The sequence below is a fragment of the Cyrtonyx montezumae genome, unplaced genomic scaffold, assembly GCF_038088225.1.
Source record: "Cyrtonyx montezumae isolate F1298 unplaced genomic scaffold, pur_monq_1.0 scaffold_12, whole genome shotgun sequence".
NCBI lineage: Eukaryota > Metazoa > Chordata > Aves > Galliformes > Odontophoridae > Cyrtonyx > Cyrtonyx montezumae.
The window spans coordinates 13,284,682-13,301,940 of record NW_027071848.1 but is presented as its reverse complement, the minus strand read 5'-3'; the positions used below and the strand labels follow the sequence as shown (position 1 = coordinate 13,301,940).

The 17,259-nt window shown below is 36.5% G+C and overlaps 1 protein-coding gene across 1 annotated transcript in view; it reads right to left on the bottom strand.

The window, feature by feature from the left end:
- The window catches only part of ATM (ATM serine/threonine kinase), a 60,426-nt gene that overhangs the window by 4,832 nt on the left and 38,335 nt on the right, over positions 1-17,259 (bottom strand). The window contains exons 43-57 of the mRNA XM_065730059.1: positions 16,947-17,095; positions 14,839-14,943; positions 14,193-14,312; positions 13,016-13,250; positions 11,568-11,735; positions 9,200-9,319; positions 8,155-8,372; positions 7,223-7,430; positions 6,122-6,235; positions 5,555-5,713; positions 4,308-4,446; positions 3,860-3,942; positions 2,285-2,425; positions 1,438-1,554; positions 218-367 (exon numbers count right to left, since the gene is read on the bottom strand). Of these exons, the coding sequence (XP_065586131.1) occupies positions 218-367; positions 1,438-1,554; positions 2,285-2,425; positions 3,860-3,942; positions 4,308-4,446; positions 5,555-5,713; positions 6,122-6,235; positions 7,223-7,430; positions 8,155-8,372; positions 9,200-9,319; positions 11,568-11,735; positions 13,016-13,250; positions 14,193-14,312; positions 14,839-14,943; positions 16,947-17,095 (2,226 nt within the window). The remainder of the gene's footprint in view (positions 1-217; positions 368-1,437; positions 1,555-2,284; positions 2,426-3,859; positions 3,943-4,307; positions 4,447-5,554; positions 5,714-6,121; positions 6,236-7,222; positions 7,431-8,154; positions 8,373-9,199; positions 9,320-11,567; positions 11,736-13,015; positions 13,251-14,192; positions 14,313-14,838; positions 14,944-16,946; positions 17,096-17,259) is intronic.

The window sequence follows — 17,259 nt, the reverse complement described above, 5'->3', positions numbered from 1 at the left end:
CATGGACTTCTTGGAGATTCAGCCACATTCTGTTCTTTTCTGCAACAGGAATATATTCAGTAGTTTTGATGTTGTAATAACTCTTCCCAAGGTCCATTCCAAACAGTCTGAAGATCTATTTGAACCATGCCACAGGTCATACTCATTGTTACACGCCAGAAGCATAGAGGAACCCTCTCTGTGTGGCAGAATATTTTCTTTAATTATTTTGACTCACCATCATTATCTTCTGGCACTGGATATCGGAGTAATCCTGAGGCCTGTACCTCTTGTGGGCTCCCTTATCAGGGTTCACAAGGAACTCCCCAATGGGAGTTGTTCCTGAGCACCACTCAAGCACACCACTCCTCTGAGAGAGGGGAACCACCTGCACGAACAAAACCACTGCTGCATGAGGGAGAGTTACATACACACACCCAGCACTACAGCTATACATCCTGCAGAGCAAGGGGGGATGGATATTTGCATTTGTTGGAAAAGACAAGAGCGAACTGTATAGCTGAGCACTACATATCATCTGCATATACACCTAAGCACATATAATATAAACACTAAGTTTTTCTAGCAAATACTTGTAGTTTTTTCCTTACCCAAGGGAACACTCCTCTACATACTTAATTATCTGGCCAAGTTCCCAGGTTTGTATCAGTGTTCTAGAATACAGAATGGACCATGAGAACCAACAGTCTTCTGGTCCCAGAGAAATAGCTCCAGCCTCTTCCCTTCAGTTTTCTCTTCTTATGGAAGTTTCTACCTCATAATACAATCCCCTCTTTCTTCCTTTCTGTTCCTGTTCATTTCTAAACACATAAAACCATGCATCTTTACTTAAAATTATTTTAAAAATGTGAATGAAACTCCATCTATGGACTATGCTAGCACTTCAGATGCTTCCCTTAGAGATTCTGGAATGCACATTTCGTACTTGTCAAAGATAGGAACTTCAACTTTTAGAGTACTTACTCAGGGTTCACCTCTACAGCTATTGCTACAATCCCTAACACATAAAAAAGGAAAAGGAGGAGAAAGTTTCTGCTAAATGCTCTTCCACATTTAAAATTAGAATTTAATGCTGTATTCTCAATTCCAGCAGTAACAGATCTGTAATTCAAAAATAAACCTGTATGCTCAAGTTTTACGATGAACAACTTACCATTCAAAGGCTGCAATTACTTAATTTCAGTTATAAGTTCATATAAAGAAAGCTTTGAACAATATTTCTACATGCAACAAGCAGCAGCTTTTTAAGGGTTGGAAAAAAATGGTCAGTGATAATTAATTTATTCCACACTTAAAGGCACAGTGACAGCTTTAACAACACATACATAAATGCAACTTTATATTATCTTTGGGTTATAAAGAGGAGAAAATATGCATTATCCTTTATCAAGTACCAGCAGTATTGTTTCCTCTGCTGCAGCAGCTGTCCATGGTTACCTTGTATCTCCGGATGGTTAATTTTCTCTTCCGAGTTTCGGTGTTTTGCTGGAGCAATGTATTACACATCTGGAAAACCTGCTGCATAACAGCATCTTGTCTCAGATCATCGCGGCCCTTTTGTGTAAGCAGGAAAAAAGCAGTTAAAGAGCACTTTCTTCAGCATTCAACTCCTTGTTCTACAGCTCAGATTCATCATCAACTTGACCAGCCGCCCTTCTCACAAACGCTGTTCAATTAAGGTTTCAACCAACCTACATACCCTAAGGAGCTTTGTAGTCTGTAGGTAAGGATCCAGCACACAGCTGGAACAGCATCAGTTGCCATTCTGATTGGACAACACACACCTAAAGAGTCCCATTTGCCTTTAAAACTTTTATAATTATCTGACTCTGAACTGCCAGTCAGAATTCTCACAGCAGCTCCTGAATGTTTACAGGGGCATCAGGGCCAGGCAGAGTGAAACCATCTGAGTTCACTGAGAAATTTGACAGATATTTAGGTGTCCCCACATGTTTCACACTGTCTCTGAATCACAATTATTTTTATGTGGGTGGAAAAAAAAAAAGGGATATGCAGTACACAAAATGTTGATGTTTTTTATTTGATGCACGCTCCAGGTCAGTAGTTGTCTGCATGAGTCAGCAAGCCTGCTAACAGTCAGGTAAGTTGTTTTATACTACTGTATAAAATACTGAATGTTACAAGAATTTTGTGATTCCCTTTACTAAAGCACCACTGAACAGAGAAAATTGAACTATGTAAAGTCTGCTTATGGTATGCAAGTGATACTAGAGAAAAATGATTTGACGACTTAAAAGTTGCCATCACAACAGACAGAGCCTACCTTCACCAGCTGCCTCCTTTCTTTACCATCTGATCCCACACAATTTATTATTTTTGGTAGATTCAGACCTCCTGCTAAGTGAAATTCTGGCTTAAAAGACCTTACTGTCACCAAATTTTCATATCTTCCTGTGGGATCCACCTGAAATTATAAATTAGTTTAAAATTGATATAATACCTCAATTTGCCTCAGACAAAATGTTAATGAGACGTCTGCAAACCACATCTTAAGTATTAATACAAGTGTTCTGTTATCTACAAGGATAATACCTGTAAAAGCTACACAAATATGCTGAGCAAAGGCAAGAGAGTGATTCCTGCATATCTGCCTCACTGGCAGAGGAGACCTGGTGCTGCAGACTTCCTAACAAATGGTGACTGTGCCAACTAGCATTCTCCCAGAAAACATTTATGTGTGGTTGGAGGACATTAAGCTTACAGTGGGCTGCAAATAGGCATCATCTCTGATTCTGACAGTATTCACATGTGTATGACCTATATCTTCAACCGTGCTGCATATCTTTGTGCCACAAAGCAACCCTACTCAGCTGTCTGAAAGGAAACAGCACTCAAGATGTTTACATTACAGATCTCCTATTATTTCAAATAATTTGAACAGGGGAAGAATAAAAACAAAGAAAACAACAATTGCACCTTACAGATGAACAACACCCGGAACCAAGAAGGCCCTACAAACAAGTGCTATTTAGTGTGAGAGGCAGTTCCAGGCCTCTGAAGTCAAACAGCCTAAATAGAAATAGTCATGGGGGCTTCAACACAGGGAAGTTCAGCTTCAAAATTAAATTTTAGATGGCTGGCTCAAAAAACAACTACACATTCCTGAAACTGCTAAGTTTTCTAGGTACGTAGAGGAAATATGTCCATATGCTTGGGCACCTAAGGATAAGTGCCAATACACCCATCAATTTATGCTAATGGAAATTGATCATTCACCATAACTGACTTCTAAAGCGTATAAGCTAGCCAAAGAGGAACAGTAGAAGAGCTTTCTGGACACTTAAAACTCTGAGTTAGCACCTACAGAAGGAGATTCAGATTCCCAGATCTTCTGTGGTTTAGGGAACTCATCAACCCTTTTGATGATAAAAGACTAACCAGTGCTATCAGTGGCAAAAACGTCTTCATAAAAGAAGCCCCTGTCTTGTAAAGCAAAGACTGGGTCAAGATCTACTAAAGCCTTCCAAAGGCCTTCTAATGAGAAGGGTCTCAGCTGACATCTCCCACCTCACAGGGAAGAATCCCATATAAGCTGCCTTGTAATGTACTCCAGAATTTGATGAAGAGATATACAGTCTGTCATAAAAACTTGAAGGGAATCCTAAGCTCATAGAATTACAGAATGGCCTGGGTTGAAAAGGACCTCAAAGCTCATCTAGTTTCAACCCCCCCAGCCATGGGCAGGGTCACCAACCACTAGAGCAGACTGCCCAGAGCCACATCCTGCCTGGCCTTGAATACCTCCAGAACCTTTCTGGGCAACCAGAGTCTTCGTGACCAGTGCGTCACCACCCTCTATAGTAATACTATAATGTATAATTCTTTCAATTTCAGTCACCTTGATTTCCATGGTAGGAACAACAACATCCTCCAGGTTCTTCAGTTTAATAATTGGCTGGTCAGCTGGAATACTTATTCCTCCTGTAATTAAATGTAATTCATACCTTTACATTTAGAATTATATACATACATTTAAATTCACAAAGCAGCTAAGGCTACTTTTGGGACCCAACAGCCCTCTTCTGTTCTGAACTGACAAAAATGACCACAGGACAACTGGAGTTTTCTGGAGTTTCATGCTTCAAAGTCAAAATTACAGTGCGTGCAATGCCTACAACTTTTAATCCAAGCCAAATTCTACATTTATCAAAACCAGGGGACAATGTTAACACTATCCCCTTTAACAAAGCATTGGTATTTGGATTTTTCATGCATTGAAGAATACGTGTAATGTATATCTTCACTATTAAAAATGAAAATCATGAAATCATGTTTTCAACAGTTACCTCTTTGGGTTTTCCATGGAGTAGCATCTACATTGGCTAATGTGATGTAAGCATCGCAAAGTGCTTCTACATCTCTAACCATGTGAGCTCTCCTTTTTCTTATGATGTTGATTATATTTCTAGCAGCCTCCATTCTGTCCTTAAGAATATAAAAATATAAAAATCAAATATTGCAAACAACACCTTGTTCAATTGAAGATGCACAATAGCATGCAGCCACTTAAGTACAATAGAGATTAGTTGTATGAAAACATAAAAACTGCAGTTATGGACAGCTCTTTTGATACGAGCTTTTTATCTCTCAGATTAAGAGAAAAAAATGAATATTATTGAGGGTAGAAAGGGAGCATATCTGTCCAGTCAAGGTGCAAGAAAATAACAAAAACTCTTCAGAACTTTTTTCTGGACATGTAGTTTTGGATGTTCTCTCATCATCTTTCTGCTTCCACTGCCTCCTCCCAAATGAAGTAGAAGCCTGAACACAAGGGCAGAAGTATGGCCACATTTCCCTTCTGTACCTAACACTGACATGCTCAGTTTAGTTTAGAATAAGCCAACTCCTAAGGGTGTGATAACAAAATAAATACAAATCTGAGAGGAAGGCAAACAAAAGTCACATACAAAAGTGTGAAAAATTGTATCAAGCAAGGGGTAAGAGATTAATGACAAACAACCACATCAGATTATAGCCAAGGGGAAGAGAAGGGGCATTAATCAACACATGAGTTGATTCCATAGTCAGCTACCAACAGAAATTAAACAATCACAAAGTTAGTATGAAGCTGCAGTTCAGTATTACATATCATTACAGCTATAACATTAATGTCATATAAAGAAACAAAAGTACACTATGTAAGACTAAACACTTCCAACAGATGTTACCACCTAATGCAGATGGATGCCCCATTCACTATCTACTTTAACAACAGATGTATTCAAGTCTCTACATAAAGAATAAAAAATAAAGGACATTTATTAAAAAATTCTATGCAATAACTGGGGGTATTTGTTGCAGGAAGAGTTAACTTTGCTTTGTTTAGCCTTAGTAATGACCTATTTCAACAGTAATTATCAGTTAATATACAAAGAAACTGTTTTTTTTGTGACAAAAGCACACTGCTTTTCTTGCAGTTTTTCCTAACAAAAGTCAGCTGCTGAACTCTACAATAAAATATCCTTTAAAAGAAATAACAGAGATAGAACATTTATTTACTTCAGGACTGTTTAATAGAATTTGTCATAGTTACCACATCAAGCTGTGAAATTTCTTTTGGTGCATTTTTAATTAACTTATTTATTCTTTTTGCATCTGTTTTTGTCAGGAGCTCATCTTTGTTAGCATTTGCCAAGGCCAATATTATAAACAAAGTGTGATGTGGGTGATCCAGTGAAATCCTAGACATTAGCTGTCAGGGAAAACAAAAGGTTCCATTATTGAAAAGCATACAGAAGAAAATGAACTAATTAACATAGCTTTTTTAAGCTTCTAAAACTCTTCATGAGAACTAAAGAATAGGAATCACTTAAACATTACCTCCACAATTGTAATACTTTCATAATGCATTTCTACATCTGCATAAGACTTTTATACAACAACAAAACCAATGATGTGGCAATGTAAAAATCCCCAAACTTGTCCCTCCTAGATCCACCCTCCCCCACAACACTGAGTATGCATCACTCATTTTAATCAGCTCTTATCATGTCCATAACTCATTGGGCTACAACTGCATGAAGGAAGATGCATATTTTGTTTAGGAGTGTATACCACTATGCCAATCAAAATATCTTTAGATACAAAAATGATGAATTACATTATTGAGAACTTCATGAAATCCTAGACCACCCATCATCTTGGTTCCCATTCGAGCAGCCAGCTGGTACATCAGAGGCAAAAACTTGTACGAAGGGATTTTCTCTGCATTTTTCTGTAGTGGAGAAAATTCAGTTAAAAAGTTGCATCCAATGCCAAGAAGTACTGTAATCATAATTCAGGGAAGGGGGAGATGTTTGGGTTTTGTTTGCAATATTTAAACAGAGTAATTATTGCTGAGTGATCAAATGGCGATCCAGAGAGTACAGAATCACAGAATTGCTCAGGTTGGAAAAGACCTTCAAGATCAAGTCCAACTGCAATCGTAGAATAACAGCACGCTGGGTCGTGTTCCTAGGCCTTTGTGACCAATGGAGTATTTGCTATTCTATCAGTATTCTGAATTAATGTGTCTAAGCTCTGCTCTCCCAAATCTGGATTCATTAATTAAAAAAAAAAAGAAAAAAAACAACCTAACAATTAAGACAATAAGCAATTGTGTCTTAAAACTATAAGAACTTTTACATTTCTTCAAAGCTAACTGTAACACAAAATGAAGCAACAAATTACATAGATCTCTTATACATTCAGATCATTCATATAAGAATGAAGAAATATCCTGCAGCACTGACAGTATGATATAACCAAGAGAAGAATGACTACCTTAATAGCCCCTGGTTACTGTGTTCCACAGAGTCTGAAAGAACATCCTTTCACCCAAACGTATGAGCAGTACGTATCTCTAGAACAATGTGCTAACATAAGTTGAAGAAAGACATGGAGAGTATCCAAGATATGTAAGGAGCAACACTGGCAGCAGCGAAGGATCATGAAATGTGTTTCATCTTACAGACTTATCAAATTAAAATGCACTATTAAGATGAAATAAAATTAAAATGAAGCGAGAATGACAGCTGTCACTAATAAGCAACTAACTGATGAGCAATATTGACCAGAAAAGGCAAGTTTTGTTGGAAAAGCTAGGGAAATAGAAATAAAAGCATAAGCACAGCACTACTATTCATCTTCTAGAAACAGGAGCAGAAGAAAGATGGATAATTGAATGTAAAAGCATAATAAGGAAAAACAGCAGGAGACATACCTTCATCATTTCATTGACTCTATCAACTCCAGAATTTTCAAGCCACAGGGAACAGAGTCGGAAGATCCACATATCATGTTCCTCTCCACTTAGCAAACAGCTGATATAGTTCTCCACTGCTTTACACAAGAACCGCTGTCGATCCTCAGTCAGGGCATGGATGGCACATTCATCCAGCTCAAGCTCACGCTGAACCTTCAGTGTATATCTATGTGAACAAGCGTTATTTTAAAACCAGAAATTACTCCTCACTGAAGTGAGTGGGCCAAGACTAGTTCTGCTGTTGATCAATTTCTTTTTTTTTTTTTAACTTGTTTATCTTGTTGAGCCTGTACATACAAAACACCTGTAAAATGAGGTGGAAGCTATTCCTTTGAGGCATGTCCAAACAAATCCATCACTCGAAGTAAATACTTAGTGCCCTTTTTTTCTTTCTAATGATTTAATCTCAATCTTGATATAAATGTGAATATCCAGTACCGATCAGTTATGTAGGAACTTCACTTTCCAACTGCTGAAGTACAGATTTTACCACCTGCTTGCAACTGCTCTCACCAATTCTTTTAAAAGTTGATAAATTCTAAACTTTCACTAAATGTTTGATGGAAAAAAAAATGTCAAACTCACTCAACAACAAACTCTGCAACATTTTCCCTATCAAACAAGGAATAAATGTGAATTATGGCTCACGATCATCCATGATTTTTAACTGTTGCAAACCTCCTTGGCTTAGTTTTGGCCCACAACAACTAGCACTTTCCTCGACAATGTTCGAGCACAGTTCATTAACTCCAGGTAACGACAATTACAGATTCAACCACTGCTGCAGAGATGAGAGCCATGCTGTACCACTTGCCCAGATGGACAGAAAATTAGTAAAGATAAAACCTTGAATGGCTCTGTAGTAACCACCTCTCAGTTTGAATGCTTACCTATTTGTCTGAACTCTACGCTCCCTCAGGAGTCCAACCTCCTCCTTGGCCTTCATCAGTAATGCTTGCTTATTCTCAAACTCAGAGGATTTCATGTAATTGTCAATTTGCTGGTACTGATTATCAGAGAAACGAGCCAAAGACAGGAAAGCCTTTGTCTTTCCTTTCTTCAGTTCATCACTGTTATCTCCACGGTGGCTTGCAGCAATTTCCACAGCCTAAAAGAGAAGTTACAATAATGGTAAGACTGAAATCAAATAGATAGTTGGCTACTGCACAATACTGGATCAAACTATTATCACAGAATAGAAGGGACTCCTGGAGGTCGTCTTAGCAAAAGCCTTCAAGTGAAGTTCAAGCAGGGTCACTTGCTCATCTGAACTAACTGTGTTAGTTAAGGATGCCTCTGATTGAATAAATACAAATACAAAATAAAACCATCAGGCTACTTTTGTAGTACAACCTACTTTTAGAGTAACCAGGCATGAAGTTTTACAACTTTGTATCGAAACACGGTAAGAATAAAAGAGAGAATAGTCAAAAAGTGCCAGAAAGAGAAGGAAACACTAAGTGAGTCACTGATTTAAATTGCCAGAATGATGAATCAATGTAGAAATTGGAAGATAAAAAACAGCTATCTAAGATTAAAAAAAAAATCAGTACTTTGAAGCATTAGTGGAAGATTTTCTACCACCTGGGATGAAACTGCTACAAATACAATCCCCATACAGTAAATATGACCAAGTCAAGGAGCTGTCTGGAAGGTGAAAGGATGGGAATGGGGTGGAAGGAGAAAGGCAAATATTACAAGCAAATATTAATAGACATTTCACTGCAAATTCTAAAAACCATACTGTAAATACTTTGTAAGTTCACAGTGTTATATAATGCATTCTGAAACTACAAGGTCTGTTTTTTTAAACTACTAATTTGTATTTTTGACCAGAAAAATAAAGGCTGAATTGTAAAATGTACTTGACATTTTAACAAAATATCTTACAACAGCAGTATCTCAAAGACTGAGCATTTCAAAGACTGAATGCACCTTCTCTAAGTATTTCTGCATGATGACTGTAGGGTTTTCCAAACACGTTTCTGCTAACCAGGTTCCGCACAGCCTCAGGCACTCAGTATACATCAGTTTCAGGTGAGGATCATTCTCCACCTTTATGAAAACCAATTTTGGGGAGGAAAAAAAAGAAAAAAAGAAGGCATCAAATGTAAAAAAACACAGACATATCAGATAGGAAATTTATAGAACTTTTCACTCCTCTGAACATAATTTAGTCACTTAGGTCTATTACATGTAATGCATCTACAGCACCATACACTCCCCACACACACAGTAGTCAGTAACTTAGTCACATTATGACAATACATATTTTAAAATGCCTAACAGTTTGAGCAATGAACAATAATGAAATAATGACAACATCAAATAAAAATCAAATAAATTCAGAGTGCATTTCCAGAGTAGTTATGTCTAATACACCCATTTAATTTGAATGACCACTGTGGACAATGTAGGAAAGATCAGGTATTGTGCCAATTATATGTGACCATTACATTTTTTAGGCAGACTTCTACATGGAAACTTGGTTAATAAGTGCTCTGAAAAGATGATGGAGTAGATTTCCACTGGACTTGCCAGTAGACTGGAAGTTCAGCTTTAATTCTACAGCAGGACAAGTTTTCAAAAAACTTCTAGTGTAGGTTACATATTAAGGACCACCTGATCAAAGTGGCAACAGTGACTGCAACAAGCTGATGAAAACCTCCTTATGTGAACATGGTAAATGTAATATTGGAAGGTGAAACTAGAACATTCTTGGATGCCGTTATCAACTGTCCCATAAAGCAATCACATAGGTCAAAAGAGAACAAGCAACTCTGGATATTGTCAGACAATATAAGACAATAAATAGAACAACAAAAAAAAAGAAACCACCCATAAAAAAATACTAAGTGACACATAAAGGGAAGGGGGAGAGGCTTCCCAAATCCACCAAAAGACTGTGAGACAGAATTACATTTCTAAACAGAGATAGCAAAGACATTATCTCAACATGGCGAACCGAATCAGTGAACATATGATTATTGACTATTCAAGATCAGAGAGCTGAATGAAGATGAGGGCTCAAATTGAACAAAAGCAGATCATGTTTTCTTAAAACAATGAGAATTAAGCCATAAAATTTCCTTGTCTTCTTGGATATTAAAAACTTACACTGAAAAGATGACTGGATAAATTTGTGGTACAACAAATCATTAAAAGGAATTACAAATAAACTACCTCTGGTTCTGGTCCTTTCACTAGAAATCAGTCTGGAGGAGCATTCTGGCTACACACAGCTCAAGTATTCTTCAAATATTTTTAATAGTATTTTCATGTTGTCCACTACTGAGACAAGACAGGTTTTTTTCCTTTCAGTTTATGTATTCTGACCTGGAGATGTGAATGTAGTGTATGCTTCACATCAAGTAGTATAATTTTTCAAGAAGATTGCAAAAGGATCTAAAATAACTTGAGCAAGTGGCTCTGAATCTTAGTTAAGAGTGATCACATTATTTCCCTGTTTGAGGTAAGATTCCATTTGCAGAAGCACAACATAAAATTCAAATGCCAGGGTATTTGTAAATGATGCAGGATTTGAAGATCAGAGAATGGCTTAAGATGGAGGGGACCTTAAAGCCTACTCCATCCCAATTCCCTGCCATGAGAAGGGCTGCCCAGGAGCCCATCCAACCTGGCCTTGAACACCTCCAGGGATGGGAGCTGCTCTCTGGGCAGCTGTGCCAGTGTCCCACCACTCTCTGTGCACAGAATTCCTTCCTAACATCTAATCTAAATATATACACATTATATATATATCTATATATATATATATATAGATATATATACACACACATATATATATATACACACACACTTGCACAGTAAGGATAAAGGATAGAACAAAGGACAAAATCTTTATCCTCTAAGAAAAACATGTATGGTATTCCCAACATAATATACCTAAACAGTTCCGCTTGGACATTATTCCATTTAATAACTGGCACAGAACAAGACAATATACTTCTATCAGACAATGCTGTATAAAACTTGTTAATTTTATCAAGGGAAACTGATATCAATTAATTGCTATCTGAACCTAAATAGCTATAAATTTCACAGTGGTGGCACTGGATGCTAAATAATGAATTCTGATACCTTCTACTTGTATAGATTTTCTCTGAAATTCTTTGTTACAATTTGCTAGTACAGATTTTCATTTTGCTTTCACACATCCTGAGACTGAAAAATAGATTTTTAAATATTACAGACAGCCTTTACATTTTATTCCAAGGGAAAACTGCAGATATGATTTTAAATAAGTTGATTTCCATAAGATATCACATTACATAGCACATACCTGGAACCAATTTGCATCTAATTTTTTTATCAACTCTTTAAGAATATTCAGAGCAAGACTCTCTTCCTTCTTAGCCCAGAAAACCTGAGCTTCTTCTAGTTGCCATTCAGAAACTCCATGTTTTGTTGGGTTGTGTTGTTTGATCTGAAACATAGCTCTTTCTGGAAGCTGGGGAAAAAAAAACCCAACACGTTAATTAACAATTCTTTAAGTAAAATACATGGATCTTATAGCAAGTTTTATTTTTAAACTCCATCTTAATTTGTTCTGCATTTGTAGCACATTCTATATAATATTAAGCATATATTCCAAGGAAAAAGATAAATCAGTCTTTCCACAAACCTGAACAAAATAACAACTTGCAACAAAAACAGAATACAGAACTGAATTTCACAAACTCCAAAAAGGAATATCAACTTTAAACATCACATGGTTTGAAAGGCCCAAAAGTATGTCTCCAGAGCTGTATGTGACCTAGGGCACTGAAAAGACTGGAATGCCAGTGTTTCTGGAAATGCATTGGCTCAGTACACCAGAAACTTTTAAACCTCCTCAAATATAACATCTCAATTCTAATTTGTTTTTTTCTATAACTAAAAATCAAAGTAAAAAACATTAACTCATACAGGACACTCCTCAGCATATTGTTAGTATCTGGGTAGGCAAAAGTTTAAAAAAAATATTAAAATGATAATTTCCCAAACAATTCTAGAGGCGCTGAGAAAACCACTCTATTTTATGAGGTCAAAGACTTCTATTAATTAAATCATTATTCACTGAAAGAGTTAGAAACATTCTGAAAGCAAAGTTTAATGTACTTTCCCATATGAGTTAATCACCTTCCCAGGTTATATATTTAACTGGAATTATTTCCTACAGAGGTTATTTGAGAAAAGCTTGCTCTATAAATTATTGTTACTATTCCAGATACATTAGCTAGAGTGACCCAGAGTTAACTCTGGATCTTAAATGTTTTCAGCAAGAGCAGCTGCAGAAACCACCATGCTGTCAGGACATAAATCCTCAAAGATAACACTAAATAAACTGACAAAAACTCCAACAGAGTTCTTTCTGCAGCTATAATCTGGAAAACTAGAACAATATCGTGCAAGTGAAAAATGGATACTCTACAACTCTACAACATAATGGATACTGTACAACAACAAAAATGGAAACTCTACAAAAGAAAATAATAGAGTCCTAAGAACATTCTTTTGTAAATATTTCATTTTGATATTATCTTCTTTAGAAAGTGGCTTACACTGTGAGCAAAAATTAGAAAATATGCCAACAAATACAATGAGTACATTCTACAAATTTTAAGTTTCCAAAAATCATTTTGTTGAATAAAATTAGAACACAGTTATTCTCTAGTGCTGTTGAAAACTCAAGTTATTTTACAAACTGAAGAACTAAACATCCATCACTGAATTCCTGGAATTTGTTACCTGGGTATTATTAGCAGTTCTTGCCAATTTAGAGAGCTCCACGAGATGTTTGGTGAGAATATCTTTAATACATTCTCTTTTGTCATTTTCATTCTCCTTTGCAAGCAAGATCTCCAAAATTACAGTGCGCAGAGCCATGATAGGTTCCTGGAAACGGAAGTCACTGTCCTCGAGAAGCTGGGACTGTCTCTGCCATTTCAAATAAATATCATTCAGTTGTTGAGTAGTAGCAGGTCTGCAGTCATAAACAAAATGGAAAAGCCATGTTAATTCTTGCTAAATATTTGTGAAATGCAAGATGAGAAACAACAGTAAACTTGAGAAGTAGTTCACAACCTACAGTTTGAAACCAAGAAATAGCTCACAGAACCCCACTGTAAAACATTTTTGATTAAACAGCAAACAGTTGTTTTGAAAACCATTAGCAAAGGGGATCACATGCACACAGTCACTGGGCTACTTGAAGAATTTCCATTTTGTTCTACAGGTAACATACAGATTAAAATAGGAATAAATTCAAATTCCGTGCCATTTTACCAGTACAAGTTTTCACTGTGCACATGATTTTCTTAGATAGTTCATTAAGTGCAAATACAAAGGTTTGTGATACTCCTAACATGCTAAATGACTGTAAATACCTGTAAACAATCAAACTCACACAACTACAGCAGAAAAAAGTAAGATATTAATAGCACTACTAAAAAGCAATGTTAAGAGTTTAGCTGGAATGCTGATGGTAATACTGCTCTATGGTTCAAATATCAGTAGAATATCTGTAGATTCAGCAGAAATATCTGTAGGGACAGAATACGAAGGTATTTCAGCACACTAAAAGCTAGGAGACAGGGCTGCTGCCTTGAGGTACACCAGGGAACTCAAAACAAAGAAAAGAAAACAGTTACGTTAAAATACAATAGTGGGAAAGTTCCAAATAATTAAACAATAAATTATTCCAAATAATTAAAACAAGACCAGGAATAAATCCATTCTGGAAACAGAAAGCATCTGTATTTGTGTTCCCACTGCAATGCTAAAATCCATAACTTTTTAAGGAGGAGTGTGAAAAGTTTAGGAATAAAATTGGACCTCTGGTGAGGTCATTTTATTTGTGTACTAGACCTGATCATCAATATTCAGAGAACTGGAAAAGCAATACAAAACAATACTTTAAAGATACCTGGAAAACAGCAGACATATATTTTCCAGTTCTCCAATTAGCTGCAATCTGCAAAGACTTGGATACAATGTGTACACAGACTCCAGACTGCCTTTGCACAGCTCTTCTACTTCATTCACCCTATGGATTTAACAGAGAAGTAGTGATGTTTTAATTGGCAACAGTTTTTAATATCTACAAAGAATTCCAGATATCCACAATGTAATTTCCACACAGTGAACAAAAATGAAACATCAAATATGATTTTGTAGTACCATTAAATTAAAAAAAATGTTTGGCAATAAATGAAAATACGATAAATATAAATAAAGTATATGTAACAGCTGACATGAAAAAAAACCTAGTCAGAACCTAAACCCGTTTAAAGAGGACGGCTAGATAAGGGATGCATACTAACAGAAATGTATTTCTAATAAACACACAAATTGTATAGGCACAAGTTTAAAAAAAAAATTAAGTTACAGTCCAGAAGAACTAATATTATTCCTTGAAAGAGCCTTAATTTAAACTCACAAAAGCCCTGTAATAGCTTTTACAGTGAACCTGTGACTTCAAACAAACACACATGCACGTGCACATATACTCTCTCCACCTCCTTTAACAGCAGAATGTCGACACAGATGGTTTATTTTTGTTTTCTTTTTACCTGGTAGCTTTAAGAGTGTCATAAATAGTAGAAAATTCTTTATCTCGCAAAGACTGAAGAGCATCATACAATGATTCATGGTACCCTGGTCCTCCTGTCTCATTCCTTAAAAAAAAATAAACATAAAATTAAGGGGAAATCTCTGCAAAGAAGTCAGTTCTGTCTTTATGATGAATATTTTATGAGGACATTATCTATGGCTGGATGAACTGCTGTTTCACATGACAATGAACATGACATGACAAAAATTCTAATGTAACCTTTTAAACTTCAAATTAGTTCAGTATTTTATAAATTCAAAGTGTTCTTCTAAGGAAAGAAAGTACATTGAAGTCAAAACATTTGGAACACTGGAGCTTAGGTTCACAGTTAGGTAAATATAAGACAAAAACAACCGTACAATAAAAACTTCATCATAACGTATTTTTCATGGTATTGTGTTGAAAGATACATTACAGTATGTATACATCTTCAATTCAGTATCTGCATTTTTAAGTTTAACTTCAGAAATTATTTTAAAATAAAAAAAAAAAGAGAAAAGAAGGGTGGAAGAAAACAGTTCAAATCCATTTTCCACGTCCATTAATTCTATCCACATTTCTCTGTTTCACCCATAACCACTTTTTTTTTTCTTCTCCTTGACCCTCCAGTTTCTTACAGTCTCATTCTCTCTTTTATTTTTTCCTGTTCTATATGCTGCTTTTCCTGCTTGTCTTTTAAAGATTTTGTGAAGTTCAACAAGGAGCATCCTGCACCTCCAGAGGAACAACCCCAAGCACCAGGACACATGGAAAACACTCAGCTGGAAAGCAGCTCTGCAGAAAAAGGCCTTGAGATCTCGGTGAACATCAAGCTGAACATGAGGCAACAATGTGCCCTTGCCACTGAGAAGAATAATGATATTCTTGGATGCATTAGGCAAAGTATCACTGTAGGTCAAGGACAGTGATCCTTTTCTATTCTGTGTTAGTTGCTGCACCTGGAGTACTATGTCCAGTTCTGGGCCACTAGTACAAGAGAGACATGGACACAATGGAAGGAGTCCAACAAAGATGGCCACTAAGATGATGAAAAGACTGATGGACTAGAAGATCCAACTCCCTGACCCTCCTTTGCTCTATGCTAAATAATACCAATTTCCTCAGCTGCTTCTCATCAGACTTGTTCTCCAGACTCTTCATGGCTTCACTTCCCCTCTTTTGGGGCTCACCAACAACTCTGTACCTTTCTAGTAGAAACAGGCCCCAAAGTGAACACAAGTACTTGAGATGTGGTCACAACAAAGCTGAGTACAAAAGGACAATCACTTCCCTAGTTTTACTAGCAACTAGGTTGTGGTGAGGAGGGGGTGGGCCTCTTCTCCCTGATAAATAATGACAGGACGAGAGGGAATGGCCACAAGTTGCGCCGGGGAAGATTTAGATTAGACCTGAGGAAACATTTTTTTTCTGAAAGAGTGGTCAGGCACTGGAATGGCCTGCCTAGGGAGGTGGTTGAGGCACCATCCCTAGCGCTGTTCAAGAAGCGTTTAGATGAGGTGCTAAGGGATTTGATTTAGTAGTTCAGTAGGTAGGGATGGTGATAGGAGGATGGTTGGACTAGATGATCTTGTAGGTCCTTTCCAACCTAATGTACCTATGAACCTATGAACTTCTTCTGATACAAGCCAGGATGCTGCTAGACTTCACAGTACATGGGGAGATATTGCTCCTTATGATGAAGTAGCTACAAATCAATGCTTGTTTTCTTATTCCTTTCTTGCTAACCTTTCATGGCATAAAGTATCTTTCTCATTTGCTCATAAATTTTTAAAAAATAGAGTATGTAACTCTCATACATAATTAAGACACTTCTACTGTCTGAGTAAAAACATAAAATTTCACTTAGGAAGAGCGTTAAAAGATATGAACAAACAGGAAGAAACTGAAAATAATATAAAATGAAGTACATATAAAATAGGTCTAAGTAAAAACGGTGGCATTTAGTTCAATTATTAAAATAAAGAAGGTGACCTGCATTGCAAAAATTATTTTCTAATGTCTTCTGTTTGCTGGGAACTGAAACCACTGTCTTTCTCTCAAGAAAGTGAAAAAAGTAAGTTGGTTTACTTGACAGATGAGATGCTGTCCCACTGCATATTCCTCCATGCAGCCTGGTAGCGTATCTCCTGGAGTTCTGCACACCACTCAGTGTTTTCATGTTCCAGTCCTTTTAAATACATGGAAAGAGTGTGGCAAAGTCCAAAATTCTGCAAAGCCTGTAATTAACAAAGTTAATGAAAGCTGCTTTTCCTCCTTTGATAATCTGAACTGTTTTTTAAAAGGATTTGTTTTACCTTTGGTAACAAAGAAACATTTGCTGGTAAGGCAGAACCATAAAAACTTCTCAACTCAACATAAAAAGCTTTTAATAACGTAACTA